Genomic DNA, 18622 nt, shown 5'->3' with positions numbered 1-18622 from the left:
AGGGTGGCAGTCTTTCATTATCAACTGTGGTTGTGGACTATACTCTGGAGAAGTATTTGTTCTCCATTTGAGTGAGATGTTTTTATGTGGCTAATTGAGCAAAGTGCATACATATATTTTATTATTAGTAGTATTAGTTCAAGAATAAAATAAAAATATCGGATTGATATCAGTATCGGCAAATAGCCAAAGCTGCGGCATCGGTATCGTATCGGAAGTGAAAAAGTGGTATCGGGACATGGGTGGAAACACATCAAGCATGGCCACGTTACGTCATCCCGTCGCGCACCCACTGTTGATTTTATATATTTTAATGTAATATTTTAAAAGTGTTAATAAACAAAAAGACAAAACTTATGTTTATTTATCTTGTCTTTTTTTTTTTTTTTTTTTTTCTGATCCGAAAAATGATCCGATCCGTGACTCTGATCCGAGAAACGATCCGAACCGTGAGTTTTTTGATCCGTTGCACCCCTACCGTGAACAAGAGCATTGGTATTCAAACCCTCAAGGTTCAATAACCCACCTTAGAATCGGCCTCATGGCAGGCGTCAGCCTTAAGTTGACAGTATGAAGACAGATAGCATGCCATGTTTATTAACTGCTCTGTACGATTTGCCAACAGCGACGGGATGCCAAAACTGATTTCTCTGTGAAGACAGATGAACGTTGCAAAGCTTGACATGCCCCATTCTCTGCCCCTCAATCTTGAGCCGAGGCTTGGTAACTAGATGTTGTCCAGTTTTGCAGACTACTTTCTGTTTTTAGTATCCTGGGGAATGACTACAATGCACCTCCTCTGGTGCCCGCTGCAGGTGTCTTCATAAGACCTTTGAGGTTTCAGCAGTCGCACTCTAGATGTTGTTCTTTGCCTGCGACAGGTAGGCGTATGAAATGAAAAGGTCACCCTCGTATGCATAATGTACTGAGCTGTTTCTAGTGACAAGTCACTTTTGGAAAGTCATGTTTCTAAATAAACTGTAGTGCTATCAGTTTGTTCAATTGAATCTAAGGAGAAATTAACAAGGCTCATTTATGCTTTCAAAAATATCTTAAATTTAGTCTTTCATTTCACATCCATAAATTTAGGTCACTTTTACTCTAAAATGGCATGTAGTTTTAGACAATGAAATAACATTTTAAATTACAAGCGTGCAAAATTAAACCAACTATTCAAGCATCTTATGCATTAATTTAAACTCGCCATTTTGACTTGATTTGATTGTCATATTCTAGATATTACTTAAATTTATCGCCATGTTTTTAGCGCAATTTTCCACCGGACAAAATTGCGCTTGTTAACTCATGATTTCTGTTCTGTGCGTCTGTGCGCACCAATCTTGCACTTCTATCTACTCCTCAACCAGACCACCTAGAGACTTCGGGTTTTCGGCATTGTTAAGGAAGGTCTAATCTTGGGAACGCACAAAAAAAAAAAACAGGAAAAGATTTACTATCTCTTAGTGTTGTGATCCCATGACGTGAGAAAATTGCGCTAAAACACACACTGAGTTTTTATTACTTGTTTTGCTTTTTAATTACACCTGCAATTTTGTTGACAAAATTAACCCTGATTAGCTATCCAAATGGACCTTTTTCAGTCCCTCCAGGATTTCACGATTTTTTTGTGTGATTTTTGCGATCAAAATGACTGATTTTGTGGTGGTAATTTCCAGAAATTTGTGAAAAAATTTGCGATTTTTATATTTTATAATTAGGACATCACATTTACCATAAAAGTATTATGTCAGATGCACAATCGTCATACATGACACAAATCACAAACAAAATGCATAAAGCTTGTTTATTTTGGTATAATCAAATTCTCATCAAATTAGCTTTTAAAACAACCTATGGGCACAACCAGGAACATCCAAGAAATTATTTAAATAATCAAGTAAACACTCAGTAATGAAATAAGAACAAAGGAACAAATAACAAAAAGAAACAAAACAGGACAAATAAATACAAGGATACAGTTACAAACAGTGGATAATTTACGTTTTTTTGTTGTTGTTTTTTTTGTGCTGTAGCTATTGTTGTTGCTTGATTAACATTAACAACACTGACAACAGCAGGTAAATTAGGTTACTGTCACTTTAAGACCTACTACAGTAATGACAAACGTCCCAATCAGTTATTACTGATAGTTTTGCGTAAATACTCGCCAAGATGAATATTTTGAAGTAATTGTTGCTATGTGTATTTGTTCAAGCGCTATAAAGAGAATTTACGCTGACAGGCAGTGACACAGTCAGTCAGTCACACGCACACGCACGCGCACACACACACACACACACACACACACACACACACACACACACACACACTGCAGTCAGGCAGTCACTCGGTCAACACAAAACAATTTACCCCCACTCTCGTGCATGCTCTTGTGCAATATATCAGGATATTGCGTAGCCCACTCCTTGGCGCTTATGTGAGAGGGCAGGTGAGACAAATTTTCTTTCGCCATGTTTCTGACAGACCGCTCACAGACATCACGCGTGCGCAACATCTGTATCCACGTAAAATGCATTGAAACTTTTAATTAAACTAGAGATATTTCAATTGGGTGATTATAATTTAATGTTTTGTGAGGTCTTTTTCATTTTTGTGATTATTTTGCGGTTAAATTAGGAATTATGCAGGATCGCAAAAAAATGCGACAATTTGTTGATTTTGCGTTGTATTCAGCGATCGCGGAATCGCGAAAAACTGGAGGGACTGCTTTTTATACACGTGATTTTTGGTTTATCACTTAAAGATTTTGATGTGGTTATGATGTTACACTACACTGGTTTCACAGACAGGGATTAGATTAAGTCTGGATTAGGCTTTGGTTCAATTAGGAGATTTAAGTAGCTTTTATAAACATGCCTTAGAAAAAAAACATTACTCAACCGTCTTTAGTGCGAGTGAATCACTTGCATTTGCGACTAAATCTTCAGCCGGGGCGACTATATGTCTATCATTAGCCATTGGCTAATAAATTCTTATACACACACTGGTGAGTAAAATCTAAGTTGAGTATAGATGTATTTTCACTCGCTTACACTGAGCGCTTGAGTTTTGCTCTCTGCCAAGCGATCTGTAGTATTTCAATTGAACTCAATAGATGTGCAACGTACCTGTATTTGACGCACCGTAAACTCTAGAGTAAAGGCGCACAATGTGCCACCACTTTGCTGAGAGCACAGTGTTTCTCGCACATGCAAAGAGAGAGTGAGTCTTTCAAACCACGCAGAATCGACGAGCTACATGTAAGCTATATTCTTTGTTGTATTTTATACTATATCTCTATCTATCAGTTTGGCGAGTAAACAAAAAAAAAAATGTACTAGCCAATGACGATACTATTGCCAAGGTGTGCGTAGAGGGTTGTTACTAGTGTGCATCTTAAAACATCTTAAGACAAAACAATGGCACTGACATATTTTAAGATGTGGCAGTGCAAGTTGCTTTCAGTTAAAACAGCTCAAACATGCATTTTAATCTGGGACTAGACTGAAGCCTTGTCTAGAATTGTTTCTTAATCTTATACAGTAAACTATATATGATGACTAAAGAAACTAGTTTGGCCGGACTCAAGACAGGGTTTTTGCACTTCCCTCCACTTATATATTTGCTTGTTATGGGTATCTGACTGAGTTTAATTGATTTTGTCTGGTCTCCAGTCCAATATGTGTGTTTGGATTCCAGGGAAGAGAAACTTTAAAATGTGGAAAGCAGTAAATGTTGTGGAGGAATTTGCTGACGAGAATCCAGATTGATCCGTCCTACCTGGTAAGTGTTTTTGAGAATAATTGGAAGCTCATAATAAATGCTTCAAACATACACCGCTCTTGAGTCCTTGAACCCTGTGGGTTGTTGCGTTTCCCAGTAGTTTCTCTCCTGCCTGCAAATGGCAGTCTTATTGCTTCTGGCCTGGTTGCAAAAGCTTGTTTTGATCAAATAGACATGTAGTGGTACTAGGAGAAATGGGCTATAGTCACAGTATCTGGTTGGTATTTCCTCCAAGATCTTGATGTAATTTGCCCTTCGATATATCTGATTGCTTTTCAAGAGCACCTCTCCAGGAGGTTCGAGGCATTACTTGGATTTCCTTAAATTGTGCACATTGTCTCTTGACTGTATTCAGCGAGTCAATAAGTGCGATGCAGATGTTTCACCTGTGGCACTAAGACATAATAGGCAAACGTGATGAAATCCAGAGAGGCTTAATTATAGCACGCTTGCATCACATTTGATTATGAAGACTGTGTGGGTGACTGTGGCAAGCCTTCTCTGTGCCACATCACAGTGCTGTTTTCAGCTCGACTCTGACTATTTCTGATTGTGTGGTGTTTTAGAGAAGAAAATGCTTTTCTATTCAGTTGTGTGACTGCTTTTGTCACCAAGCTCTGTAGTATGAAGGTCACCTCTATTGACAAGTCAAAGAACAGTTATGTCAGTGTTATTGGGGGCCTTTTCTTAACCTGCTGCTGTGAATTAGCTCTGACTCATTGCATTAGCTCTGCATGCACCTTGATATCTGGTATTGTTTCCCTCTGATGCTTAGATGTCAGACATTCTCATGAATAGGGCTGCATAAAGTTACTTCTGGTCAGAACAAGGATAATGAATGTCTTTGTTCGTCACACCCTAGATGGTAATGAACACGAATTCAGTTTGGCAGAACACTGTTTCCTTGGCAACCATGTGAGAGATAAATGGAGCGTTTTGTCATTTAAATCCTGCGTGTCCACATCTAGTGATGGTCATCATTATTAACAATGTTGAAAGCATGTGTAATGGTTTATTCTTTCTTTTCTTTCTGATACTCTTATAGCAGGTACATTTAAAATGTGGATCAAACTGGTAAAACTTATCTTTTCTGCATCTGTTGCCATGCATTGCATCATATTTTATAAAGTCCTTAGTTAACTGTGTACACATTCCTAGATCTGTTAGCTTTCCTTTAGTATTTTTTTCCCCTTTTAGTTGCTTTTTTTAACCAAGGTATCAACTAGGGCTGCACGATATGAGGAAAAGCTGCCATGTGCGATAACATTGTTTAATATTGCGATGACGATATGACTTGCGTTAAATATTCAAATGTGAATGTTAGTTATACTGTTCCCATGTCTTAGTGCTTTAATAGGTTCTTTGCGTGATAGGTCAAACGTTTATTACCTGCCTGGTTCAGATTACATGATTTTAGCGCGATTTTGGCACGATCCATTTGACGTAGTGTTGTGGAGATTCGTAAACGACAACGGGCATCGGGTGCAAGATTCGATCGTTTCATCTCGTGTATATATAGTGTGTCATAGTGGGCGACAACCTACTTCGCGTCTGCGATGCTTCACGACATCAAAACAGAAAGACGTTTTATTTTTTAACGGCCCTGAGTGAGCGAGCGATGACTGGTCGGAAAGCAAGGTGTAGTCTGACACGTTTCTTGTCCATGACAAGACAAGATTTTAGGAGTCAAAATCGTGTAATCTGACACCGTGACTATCGTAACAGACACAAAAATCTTGTAATCTGAACCAGGCATTATTCATCGCGTCAGGCTGTCTGTTGCGATGTTTTCATATCATGATGACGATCGATGAAAATTCGATGTATCGTTCAGCCCTAGTATCAACTAATATATCACACAACACCGTTACATTATGTATAGATGTCCAGTGTAGGGCTGGGTATCGATACAAATTGTCTCGAATCCGTTTCACAAGATATCGATTTGATTTGAGATTTTGATTATTAATTCAATGATACAATTTTCACTGGCCCCACCACAATAAAAACTAATAAATTGATGAAATAGTTGTTTTTGACCCATGTATCCTTGTATCGTAATAAGGTTATGACACCAACATTTTAGATTCCAGTGAAATTGAACAGTTCTCAATTCCAATTTCGAAACCACAGCTTCAGGTAGGGCAAACAGTAGAAATTGTCAGTTATAGAAATTGAATAAAGTAATTAAATGTAAAAATAACACTGCATATAAGCATATACACTGAACTTCACTTTGTACATTAAATAAAGACTGTTTCTTATTAAAGTTACAAAAGTTATTCGGTGAAGAGCAGCGAGTGATTTCTTTTTTAATGTTAATCAAAGTCAAAAATACACTGACAGCAGCAAGAATTTTAGGCTGCTGTCACTTTAAGACTAATGCACGGATCCAATATGCTGATATACATGCGTTATCTTATTTACCATAAATGACTACGTTTATAATTGCCAAGGCAGACATTTTGAGATTTGTGAATTATCCATTCAAGCGTAAGGAGACTTGAAAGAGAAAAGCTGTCTGAGATGAGCAGCTTTCTGTGCGCTTAGGATGAAACATCTCACACAGCATGCGCAAGTTCTCTTGACTTACTCTTGACTTTGTGTGGCAAGGCTTGAAAATGCATGTAAATAATAAATTTTCGTGACCATGCAGCACCTGCCCGATTGGGACAGTGACTTCCTTCAACTGTCTGAAATGTCTTTCACGCCGAAAGACGCACCTGTATCCGCCATATTAAGCACTGAATGTATGACGGGCTGCGTCAGAGATTGCATACTCTGAGTTGCTACTTATTTTGAATAAGTAATTACTTCACGACCACTAAAAAAGGATGATCTATATAGTATGAATGTGCATAGTGTGAATATAATCCAGATGTACTACATTCACCATGTTGTCATCATGTGACCTACCAGCGTCAGTTGCGTCGCTTCACTGCTATTCACAAATCCTCTCCCGTGGCCTCATAGGATAATTAAGTGTCCATCATATATGCATACTTCAGAATCTCGCTAGAAGTAGTGGGTCATCCGGGTACATGCCTAATCTTTTATGAATACTGTGAACATATTACTTTTATCACATACTGTTTTTCACCCACTATATAATATCGAAGTATTCGGTTTCGGATGCAGCCATGGTCCCCATTGTAACATCGCTCTCTAGGTAAATAAGAAAAAAGTATTTATCTTTTTACCTTTGCAGAATAGAGGTTGTGCATTTGACTTTTTTCATGCACAGCTAGTAATTAGTACTACAACATTTGGTATCATCTTATCATCCGGGGCAAAAGTGCTTCAGCTGAATCTAACGAAAAAATGCTTTTATTTTTCGCTAGCTGGTTCATTGAGCCGCATTGCGCCTCTCTCTATCATTTCCTTTTTGTTGACTACTTTGATCAGGGAGTGGATGAGGGATGACTACCCTTGGTGGCTAATGGAGCTTCGGCCCTTTGCTTTAATATAGTTCATTTTGAGAGACTTGTTTTGAAGAGAGGTGTCCATTCATCCTCTGTGGTCCCTGAGAGCTCAGAGCTCTAAGGAAATGATGCAGAGAGAATATAAGACCCTTTTCTGTAGACTTAAAAACAAAGGGAGCGAATTAACGGTTGGAGCGACTGTCGTGATACAATAAGAAATCCTCAAAGTATTAGCCTGTTTTCATCTGGTTTCGGAGTTGCCTTTTCATTTGTGTGTGTTCAGTGACTTCATGCAGGGTTTAAACGAGCTTTCGTAATTGGGTACACACCGTACAGTTCGAGCACAAAGTTGAGACGCACAATATTCTCTCACTTTCTTATGTTCATCTTAGTGTACTTAAATCCAGAGTTAATTCACTTCTGTTTTCATTTCCTCAGATGGGGACAGACCTCTGCCATGCAGGGGCTGCAAACAAATTAAAAATGACCTTTGGAGTTAATGGCTTTTCGCAGTGAGTGAAAAGCCTTAGAATGCCGCTGCATCTGAAGCCTCTGTAAGAAGGCTTCAGAAACGGCTGTCCTCTATAAATCATATTCAGCTTCAGCCATTCTGCCTGCCCCCCATTCCCCAACAACTTTTCTTTTTTATCTGGGAAAAAATGCATAGGTACATCTATGAACCAGTGGTCAACAGCTGCCCGGAGGTAGTCGACCAATTGCTTCTCTTGTTTACCTTACTCTTGCAGTAAAATCATCATTAAAAACAATTCTATTGTCTGGGTTATTCAATCTCGATTTACAAATGATTTAAAATCTATAAACTGTCAGGCAGAAATCATGGATGACACACACAATGTCATTGTTGTTGAAGTGGCTGGGTAGCTGAATGTATTATTTATAGAAAAAGCATTTTAAATGGCTTTATTTTAAAAGCTGATATTCACAGTGCCTGATATATTAGACTCCCAAGGTTAGGCATACAGTAACAGTCGGCGTATTATTTATGTTTTTGGTCCCCTATATTCTGCACTGTAAATTGGTTTTCTTCCAGCTTGCCCTGCAGTACTTGTGCATTGCACAGTATATAACACAGGCGTGTAGCTACTGTGGCATATTCTTGCTGCCACCCTCACTCACCCTCATTGAAACCTCCACAGAGGCTGCAGATGCAGTTTTGAGGAAATCACTGGTTTCACTCATGGCTTTATAATATACCTACATTTGTATTTACTTCATATTTTATATATTGCAAAAAAAAAGGGCAAAAGCTCAGATTTTACAATGCACAGTTTTGGATGAAAATCAGTGATGTGGGTTCAGAGTGACTAACTTTCATTTTCTTTTCATTTTATATTTGGAACAGTATTTCTAGAGCATCTGAGACCTCAGTAATTTCCCACCGGTAGTGTCATGCATCAGCACCATTTTACGTTCTCTGCTTACTGAAGAATCTCAGAGGAATAGAGAAGAAAAAACCTGTCCAGACAGAAATATTTGGCACCTCACATGAGAGAAGTAATGGTCCCATAATTCTCCTGTAAAACTTTTGATCTGCTTTTCTGCCAATGTCCTCCTACCTACCACTATTTAGATCATATTTAAATCAAGAATTAGTGGGCTAGATAATCGTTTTTAACCAATGTCAATCATCTCATGTTTATAATAGCATTTTTAAGCTGATTAAAACATTATTCTTCCCTGGGCTAGAGTGGAATCTCTGTTGTGTTGCATTTGATACCAGTCATTCAGGCAGGTTGTTATCTCGGTATAGAAGGGCAGGTGTGTGCAGGGTTATGATAATGTTAATGATATCAGAAGCCATTTACTTCAGAAGGGCACCTTGCCTGAAGCTTAGACCGAATACCCTGAGTGCATCGTTCTTAAAAGGCTTTCAGCCATCTCTGTATTCAGCACGTTTAATACATGATAACGTTTCTACAATCCTTTGTGTAGAAGATATTTTAAAGGAACCAACAGTATATACAGGCAAGTATGACCTTATGTACCTAAAGAGCATATTAGACCAAAACATTTATAAATTGTAACATTTTTATTTAAAAATATACGTCTTAAGGAAAAAAAGATCTTTTCAGTTGGCCACATCTTTACCCACTATACAGATATGAAATAGTACATATTACAATACAAAAGGAAAAAGCGGGGTTTTGGGAAGAGGAGGGTGAAAAGCATTCATTTTTGCACAAAGAAGTTTCTGGATTGTGATTTGAAGGGACTGTTTTGGCCAGAGTGAGCAGCAGGACTTCAGCGTATGGAAAGATCCCCCTCAAAAACAAGTTTACAGGAGTGCAAATGGATTCATGTTCAGTGGTTTCAGTGATTGCTTATAAGCTGATAGTTTAAACAGTTTGTCAGAATTTCATTAGAAGGTCGTTCTTCCCCGTCACAAACGCCTAAACTATCAGATCAGGATAATGAGGGTTTTTGGCCTTTTTTTTTTTTTTTTTTTTTTTTTTTTTTTTTTAATGGTGCTAGTGTGCGTGGCAGGTAATCTGTTTTCTTTAAACATGCAAGGATTTTTGAGGAACGCACAAAGCAAAGCTTGGCTAAATCCAAAACAAAGCAACACCATTGGTGGATGTTCTTGGCTTAGTAAATGTTAGCTGATTTGAATCTTTTAGTGAAACAGCATTTGAAAAAAAACATTTTGGAATGCAAGAGCCCAGCTACACCTCTGGATGCACAGAAAAGATCAGCCGCACAGACCTGCATTCCCTTTCTATTTGTTTTTACCAACATAAAGTTGTCTTTTACAGGGTTGGAGTTAGAGAAAATAAGTTTTGCAGTCATTTCTCATTCATGGTATTTTACAGCACCCTCTAGAGGACAACTTTAACCAATCTCTTCGGCATACTTAATTTCATTTTTTTCTACTACCATTAGGTAGGTGACCAGAAAAGCTTTGATATAGATGCCAATTTTCTGATTTTGAGCTTTACACCAAAACCTTCTGCCAGGATATGACTAAAGCAGTTTTCTCTTAAGATAAATAGCTTGATGATTAATATTTTTTTCTGTATTGAGGCAGTAATTGTGGCTTGACTAGTGTGGCATTCAGTGCTTTCCAGATCTTGCCCAGGGTGTTGTCATTCACTGTTTTGTCATGCAGTTATTTTTTCCTCTAATGGTTTATGTACCCTGATTCAGCCTCACTCGGTGGCCTCTAAGATGCTCATTGACTTAAATTAGATGCTAACTGGTGTTTGTGCTTCCTTTACCCCCCTATGCATCCCTGCCCTCAACTCTTGATTTCAACACAAAGAGCTAAGTTACTGCAGCAGCAGCTTCTTTAGTTTGATGCTAATGCCTGTCCTCTCAGTGCTGCATACAAATGTTTCCTGACCCAGCCTCCTGCTGTCTTCTGCATGCTCTCCTGAGAGCTGCGCTACGCTTTACTTCAGCTTTTCTCTCTGTTTCGGTTTATTTTGTGTCCTTGGTATGAACCTCTGGAATTTCTTGTGCAGACACAAAAAAAAGGCTTTTTTGTATTCATAGACTAAAAGGAGCAAGGCTATGAAGTAATAACGCTCTTATTTCCATGAAGGCAGCAGATCTCATGCACTGATTTTGTACTGGCCGAGGAGGCTGAAACATTCAGGGCAGAGGATTTGGGTGACAGAACATTAGATTTGTTTTCCCAGGGCTTAATTGACTCAATGTTGAAGCTGTTAGGTATGAGTATGGTCTTTGCTGCATTTGAACAGTGCGACACAAAGCATGCACATTTATTTTTAGGAGACAATTGTCAGTGTCCTCTGCATTCCTTCTTTTCCCTACCCTTCTCACTAGGAAATTATTCTCGCTGGTGTTTGCTTCATCTAGCTTTCTTTGATGATCTCTACCATTTAATTAATGATGCAGTGATCTAAGCAGCATTGTTCTGTCACAGTGAGGATGTCAGTGTTTTAAGCAATCTTATGTAAGAATATATGCACAATGAAAATTGAGCAATCGCCTCTGTTTAACATTGAGTAAATCCCTGCTTAAGTTGTAATAGAGGGAGCTTGTTTGGACATTTTGTTAGAGCCATATTGGACATTAACCTTTTCGCACAAAGTGCAAGGCTTTAAGATTTCAAGGAACTGAAAAGAGTTTATTGAATTTAACCAAATACAGAAACAAGAAGGCTGTTAAGTGTTCTCATTAGTTTGAATTTAAGACCCGAAAGTGAAAGGATCATTTCTGCCACATGAGAAAGCCAAGTAACGTGAGTGGGTTGAATTCCCTGTTCAAATCTAAATTTCATTATGTGGCTCAATTTATAACAGTATTTGTTCTCAATTTAGAAAAGGTGTTAAAAATGATGCTTTGTATCCATCTGATTGTGTATGTTTTGTTTCCTCTCCCCAAAAGTGAATATGTGAGTGAGATCTATAGTGTTGCTAATGTGCACAAAATCTTTTTTTTTTATCCTTTTAAATTTGCAATGCTCAGCATATGTAACTATTTTCCCATGTAATAAAATTTCACCATTTATCAGAAGATATGTCATTTTATAAACTGTTTTCTGGAGCACAGGGTTCCAGGCGGTTTGGCTATAGATTTCTCATCTCCTCTGTGCTGCAAAATACATAGTACACAAACTGGTGATGTAGTGATGCATCCAACCTTCCTCTGTTGAGATTGATTGCCCCAGCTAGATATGAACCTTTGCATTTGTATTACAAAAATAAACTTGTGGATTTCTCTATATTTCTGCTTTTCAAATTCATCCCAGTCATCTCAAGCTTTCATAGTTTTCCAAAGCTAACAATTTCAAAGAAACTGTCTTCATACAAACTGAAAAGGGAACAAAAAATGTCCAAAAGCAAACCCTGTATCTTTTGAAATGGACGAATGGTTAAACCCATAAACAGCAAGAATAAATAGTTTATACTTCACACTCTTTGTAAGGCAGTTGCTGACATTTGCACTGCCCATAGCCATTGATGATCACAAGTGCACCCTCCTCGTGACTGGGATCGTACTCGTTATAGGGCACCTGTGTAGCCAGGTCCGCCATTGGCTGCCTCTGCTGGGTCCTCATCTGTCGCCGGTTCTGAATGGCCGAGCAATGGCGGATCCGCCTCAGAGTGGGAGGACAGCATTTTCGCGATATGTACACTACAAAAATAATGAGAAAGAATGAAAACAACAGAGCCATGGTGCCAATGATGACCCTCTGGGTCAGCACCGTGTTGTCCAAAACAGAGTAGTCCTCTGTAACATCTGCCCCCTCCACCGTCATGGTAGTAGCAAGGGCAGTGCGTGGGGGTTGGGTGGTGGTGGTAGTAGTAGTGACAATCGTAAAGCTCCCAAAATCCTCTGCGTAGAAGTCTTGCGTAGGGGTCTGCATATTTCCAAACAGGGAGCTTGTGATCTCTGGGAGCATGGCATCCGTACTGGTACTGGTCAGTATGACCGGGGCCGAGAAATTTTGGCAAAGTTGGAATCCGTAAACGGCATCCAGTATTTCCTCGCCCTGTGAGTACTCGGGACTGTGGCAGAGGATAGAATGTTCCCATCGTCCCTTAAAGGTGCTCAGCCAAGTGGCCAAATTGCAGATCCGTTTGGTACATTCCCAAAGGTTGCTTGACAACCCGATCACAGTTAGGGACTTCCACATATCCATGGTTTGGGTATCGAGGCTGGTCAGTTTGTTGTTATCCAGCAGCAAGATCTTGAGGCTGGGCAAAGTCTCGAACACGTCGGGGGTGAGTACACGTATCTCGTTCCCAGTGAGATCCAGTTTCTCCAGAGTTGTCCATTTCCATTCCATGGTGCATGTTAAATTGTTGATCTTGTTCCATTGTAGATAAAGGAACTGGAGGGCAACCAGACGAGGGAAGTGTGCCAAGTTAATCTTGGTCAAGTGATTGTGTTCCAAATGGAGCTCCCTGAGCTTAATTAACCCGGCAAAGCCGTTCCGGGCCAGGCTACGGAGCCGGTTGTTGCTCAGGCCAAGGTATTCCAGGCTCCGGCAGTCCCAGAAGGCCCGCACGGGCGTCGTGCGCAGGGAGTTTGACCGCAGATGAAGGATCTGAAGTTTCCTTAGCCCGTGAAAAAGCTCAGGCTCCAGAGCCATCATCTGGTTGAAGGAGAGATCCAAGATCTGCAGGTTGATGAGGTGGATGAAGGTTGTGTTTGGCAGCTTGGTGATGCGGTTTGAGCTCAGGTTAAGGTCCTTGAGCTTGTACAGCCCCTGGAAGGCATCTTCATGCACTGTGGTTATTTGGTTGTGGTCCAGATGAAGCCAAGTAAGCTGGGTGAAGCCAAAGAACTGGTCTGAGCTGAGCTCGCTGATGCTGTTGTGTCTAAGCGAAAGTCCAAGGGCCCCTTTATCCACACCGTCTGGGGGCGCCAGGAGCCCCTGTGTGTCGCAGTAAAACTGCAGGTCTTCACATCGGCATTTCTGGGGGCAGGTTGTGCATGACACAGGAGGGAGGCACAGTAGCATGCTGATCACACAAAGTGCCGCTGGTGCTTGTCCCACCAATGGCCACCTTGAATGGAAACCTGGGTGGGTTTAAAGATAAGAAAATAAACTGGGGGGAGGGAAGTCTAATCTCTGCAGTACACAGAAACATTTTTCTTGCACGATCTATCTGTATTTGTCAACAGCCAAAGCAATCTGCTTGTTGATCCAAGAATCTTAAATTAACATTTAAAATGAATGTTCAATGAATTGCACTAATAGTTATGCTTAAGTCATTTTGATGCAGAAATGATCCATCCATGTGTTTGGATTGCAGTATTGCAATATTACAATTTATTTGCGAGTCCTTTAGTTTTTTTAGTCTCTTTTTTTTTCTTTTTTTTTTTTTCTCTTCTTTCAGGATGTTTTATCTCCCCCCACCCCAACTGAATATGCCTTTTATTTTCCATTTTAATTATTTTTTTTTTGCAGTAATTTAAGTGGCTTGTAAGTCGTCTTTTTTCCCTCTGCTGGAAAGGACCACTTATTAAATATTACAAGCGTATGGGAAAGAAAAGGAAAGCAGAATTTTAAGTATATAGATGTTTCTAGAGACCCTGACAGCCACTGTCCCCCCTCCTATTCACTACATTGCCTATTCAGGTCCAGACTCTGTGAATAAAAGGGCTAACTTACCCATTCTTTTGTGTACATCGGAGGCTGCATTCAACTGTCTTTTTCCGCAGACTTTTGGAGCAGCCAGATGGAAGAGAAATCCAAAGGGAAAAAAACCTTTTGGGTAAATACAAGAGGAATCAAGCTCTTCAGAAATAAAGAAGTGCTGAGCCCCCCCAGTTGAACCAAATTCAGGAATTCCATGTCCTGGGATGCGGTTTTCTCTTTTTTGGGTCTCTCCTTTTTTTCAGTCCTGCTATTCAATTCCCAGATTAAGAAAAGATGAGCATTATTTGCCTTCCAAGAATCCTTAAATTTAAAGTTGATGATTTGCATCCAAAGCAGCACCGCTGAGCAGATCCCTCCGTCCCTTAGCTGCCTCTTTCCTTTTCCACCGCAATGATGTCAGCTCAATTGGTTAATTGAAGATCACGCATTCCTCTTTCAGTACTCAATGTCCTTTATCCCTAACTTGTTGATGGCAGGCAGAGGCTGCACTTGCGACGGCGGTTCCGTGTGGCTCTGCTGCTGTGGAGTTCTCGGCACCGAGGAAGGGAGATGCAGTGAGGGGAGAAGCAGAGGAGAGGAGCTGAGATGTTATTCTGTGCTTTTGTTGCAGCCACTCACTGCTACAGAGTGGTGGCAGGCTGGCGTCGATCATCAGTGCAGTTTCTCTCTCTCTCCCTCTCCCTCTCTCATGCATGCTTTGGTTCGCTCCCTGGCTCGCTCACTTTCCGCCTTGCACACTTGCACAGTGCTTTGGCGTTTGATTCTCCCCCTCCCTTACTTTTTTTCCTCTGGTTCGTCACAGTCAGAATATGATAACTGCAACGTGTTGCGGCAGTTCACAGCCGAAATTAACAATTACAGTTAAATCTCTTCGTCTCTTTCCTGTCTGCTCAGGTTGTATATTTTGTATGAGTTTATATACATGTATATGTGTGTGTTAGTGCTTTGCTTTTGTTGAGTGTTTCACCCCTTTGTAGCTGTAAATTGAAACAAGAGATTTCAAATTATTTAGTTTGTTTTTGGTTTTTACTTCAATTAGGTGTTGATGAATGCATTTACAATATAATTAAGTTGGCTCAGGAAGCTGATATTTAATTTGATATATGATGACTTGCAATCAGATTGGCCCTTCCCTTCTCTCTCACTTTCGTTCGTTCGTTCAGGTTTTCTGCACAAAACGCGTCACTAGCAAACCGACGTCACAGAGACCTTTTATACTCCTGTCGATCTGCAGTGGTGGGGACAGAATCTGAATGCTGGACTTAATAGAGCATTCATACTGCAAAACCCCACTGGAGATTTTACTAAACATAAGGCATGCACAACTTAGCTGTTGTCTGCATTTTTCTCAGCTCTTCTGTCATTTGGCTGATTTTTCTTCATGTGGGTTTGCTGTTCCTCCTTATGAATCAGAGCCTTGTTTGATGACAGCCTATCGAGCTTACTGGCTAAATGTGGATGAGAGTGGAAATGGATAATGTGCATTTAATATTCTATCTATGTATGTATGTGTGTGTGTATATTTATATACACGCGCGCACACACACTGCTTTTCTGTAGTATGCATTATTAGTATGGCGTTTACTGACTGAGTTTGATAATATCATTTATTTCATTTAATATCAGTCTAATGCATTAAGCCATGTTAACGTTTCAGAACGTCCCCAAAGATGTGGGTTTCGTGATATTGCGTACAATACACATTTTACACATTTGTGACTACTTGTCTGCAGCTTCAAATTCAGAATACAGGTTTGTGACTATTGTCTGCGAGTGCAAATTTCAACATTCAACTTCAGCTTTTTATTTTACAGGTTTTCACATTGGAGCTGTGATTGTAAATGTTTGTGTACAAGTACGCATAATTATTGTACAAGTTCTCAAATTCACATCGACGTGCTTTCGAGTTTTGCTACTCTTTTACCTTCATATTCTATTGGGTGCACCCTCAGTTGAAACTAATAACAGCATATTGGCCAAACAGATTTTGAAAAGCGGCAGTGCGTATTTGTGTGCACTCTGGAGAACGTGATGAGAAAACGAGTGTTTGAGCAATGCAGCCAATCACAGGGATATCTGTTGATTTCTTGAGACACAATGGCTAATCAGAGGTGTCTGGGTTAAAATCCACCCACCGCTTTCAACTCTGGAGTTTGTTCAATGCTGAGTCATGCAGGTTTACGAATCCTCTCATTACAACAAAGTACTGACACATTGTAAATAAGAGATTCATTGTGCAGTGTAGACAACTTTGTTGATTATAAGGGAAGTTTGTGAGATCGATGAACTAAGACGAGTGACAGCTTTTTTACTGATTAAAAAGGAAGTTTGCAAATGTAATATTGATTTTATACAACAATTACAATAAACATGAATTTAATATTAAATGACTTAAATTTTAGCAACAGTATTGTCTGATTTTTTTCTATTTTCTCAACGAAAATAGTTTCTGCCTTTTCAAACTAATCTAGTGAGTCAATGATTCAATGACCCATTCATAAAGACAATCGCTTGCTATGTTCCTGAATGAATCGGCTGTTTGAACGAATCGAATGATTCCGTGACAAAGACAGTGACTTGCCGGCCCCTACTGGCGGTTTTAGTTTCATTTTTAAAGTATAATTTATTTAAACCATTTAATGTTTATATATACAAAACCTTATATTTAAAACATTCATATAATAACATTATCATGAATTTAATGCATTCATGCCACTTCTGAGCCTCATTAAACAGTCTGTAAATATGCCTAAAATGTTTTTTTTTTGTTTTTCTATGCCACCTCTGATTTCATTTGATTGGTAACTTATTCTTCCTGATTATGCTTATTATTCTAACTCAATTTATAAATCTAAATGTATGAATTTGACATAAAAGAGGACACATTAATAAGGTTAAAACAATGCCCTTACAAAGGTAAAAAAAACCCCGGAAAGTCATTTTAAAGAGTCAAATATCGCCTCATAATGGGAAGGTTCATTTCTGTCATTGATCACAAGGTGCTCCTAAGTTCTTGACTGTGCTCCTATATTTTTGAATTTAGATACTTATATAATAAATACTTTTTTAATGGCATCTTTTTATGAATGAAGGCCAGTGTCACTGATATTAATACATAATAAAGGGGGGGTGAAATGCTAATTTTCACTAAATCTCCTGTTAATCTTGAGTACCTATAGAATAGTATTGCATCCTTCATCTCTAAAAAGTCTTTAGTTTTATTATATTTATAAAAGAAAGATAGGCTGTACCGAGTCTTTCCGGAAAAAAAACGAGCGGCTGGAGGCGGGCCGTGTGGGCGAAGCTAAAGCTGTGCTAACACGTAGGGATGCAACGATTATAGATTTTGTTGGTAAGATTATAGTCTGAGGAATAATCATGGTTTCACGGTTATCACGATTATTTTGCATTCATTAATTTCACAACACTATTAGTTTATAAAATCACACGAAAACTCCTTATATTTTAAAGTGTTATTTATTGCTGCTCAGCAACCAAATAATACACCACAAAATAATAATACAAACAAACAAGTCCATTTCTCTCTTTGGAATTAAAGAAAAGTGAAAAAAAAAAAGATTTTTGACTTACTTTAACACTGAAAATAAATAACAATAAAAATAAAAATAGCCTTTTGAACTAGTTCATAGTTCTTTTTTTTCCATGCTTTTTTTTTTTTCATTTTTCAAAATGATTGCCACAGCCCATATTGAACCACAGACAATTATTTTATCAGTTTTAACACTGAAACTATGCGTCAGATGTTTTTTTCCCATCCTCACCGACCTTGTCATAAAACTGGTTTAAATACGACGACTCCTTGCTGCTTTTTGTTTTGATTTAACGTAAGTGATGAGTCGTTCATGAACGATCCATTCATTGCGCCTGTCACGTGACAAATGAACGAAAGACTCTGAAGTTAAAGTAATTATTGATGTTTCCTGTAAACGATTTTTGACGGCATTATAATGATTTCTTAATTCAGAATATGATAAAGATTGCAGAGGTGGATATGTTCTGGGAATTTTGCAGTTAATAGTATAACATTTAAAGCCCCTTAAATGAACGAAATGACTCGAAAAAAGATTTGTTCATTTTGATGAACGAGATCGAACAAGAGAATCAGTAGTGGCTGGTGTTGCCAGATTGGGTGTTTTTTCCCGCTACATATTAAGGCCGGTTTATGGTGTGTTTTAGCTGTGTTTTCGCCTGGAAGGCTCTTTAGAAATCTGGCACTCTATTGAAGGAAGTTAAACTGAGAGCGCGGCGTTCACAGACCAGAATGGACGAGTTCACAGTAACGTTCATCAGGCAGTAATAC

At 39.0% G+C, this 18622-nt stretch overlaps 2 protein-coding genes across 2 annotated transcripts in view; one reads left to right on the top strand and one right to left on the bottom strand.

The window, feature by feature from the left end:
* Window positions 1-18622, top strand: part of ctnna1 (catenin (cadherin-associated protein), alpha 1) — a 141708-nt gene that overhangs the window by 61439 nt on the left and 61647 nt on the right. The gene's annotated exons all lie outside the window — the stretch shown is intronic.
* On the bottom strand, window positions 12091-14953 carry lrrtm2 (leucine rich repeat transmembrane neuronal 2; the record flags this gene model as incomplete). The annotated part of the gene is made up of 3 exons (XM_081383453.1): window positions 12091-13718; window positions 14314-14409; window positions 14791-14953. 3 exons carry the CDS (start codon window positions 14951-14953, stop codon window positions 12094-12096), a joined length of 1884 nt encoding a protein of 627 aa, XP_081239579.1. The 3' UTR covers window positions 12091-12093.

This window comes from Scardinius erythrophthalmus (genome assembly GCF_964197995.2).
Source record: "Scardinius erythrophthalmus genome assembly, chromosome: 13".
Lineage (NCBI taxonomy): Eukaryota > Metazoa > Chordata > Actinopteri > Cypriniformes > Leuciscidae > Scardinius > Scardinius erythrophthalmus.
This window is presented reverse-complemented; position numbering and strand designations above follow the sequence as displayed.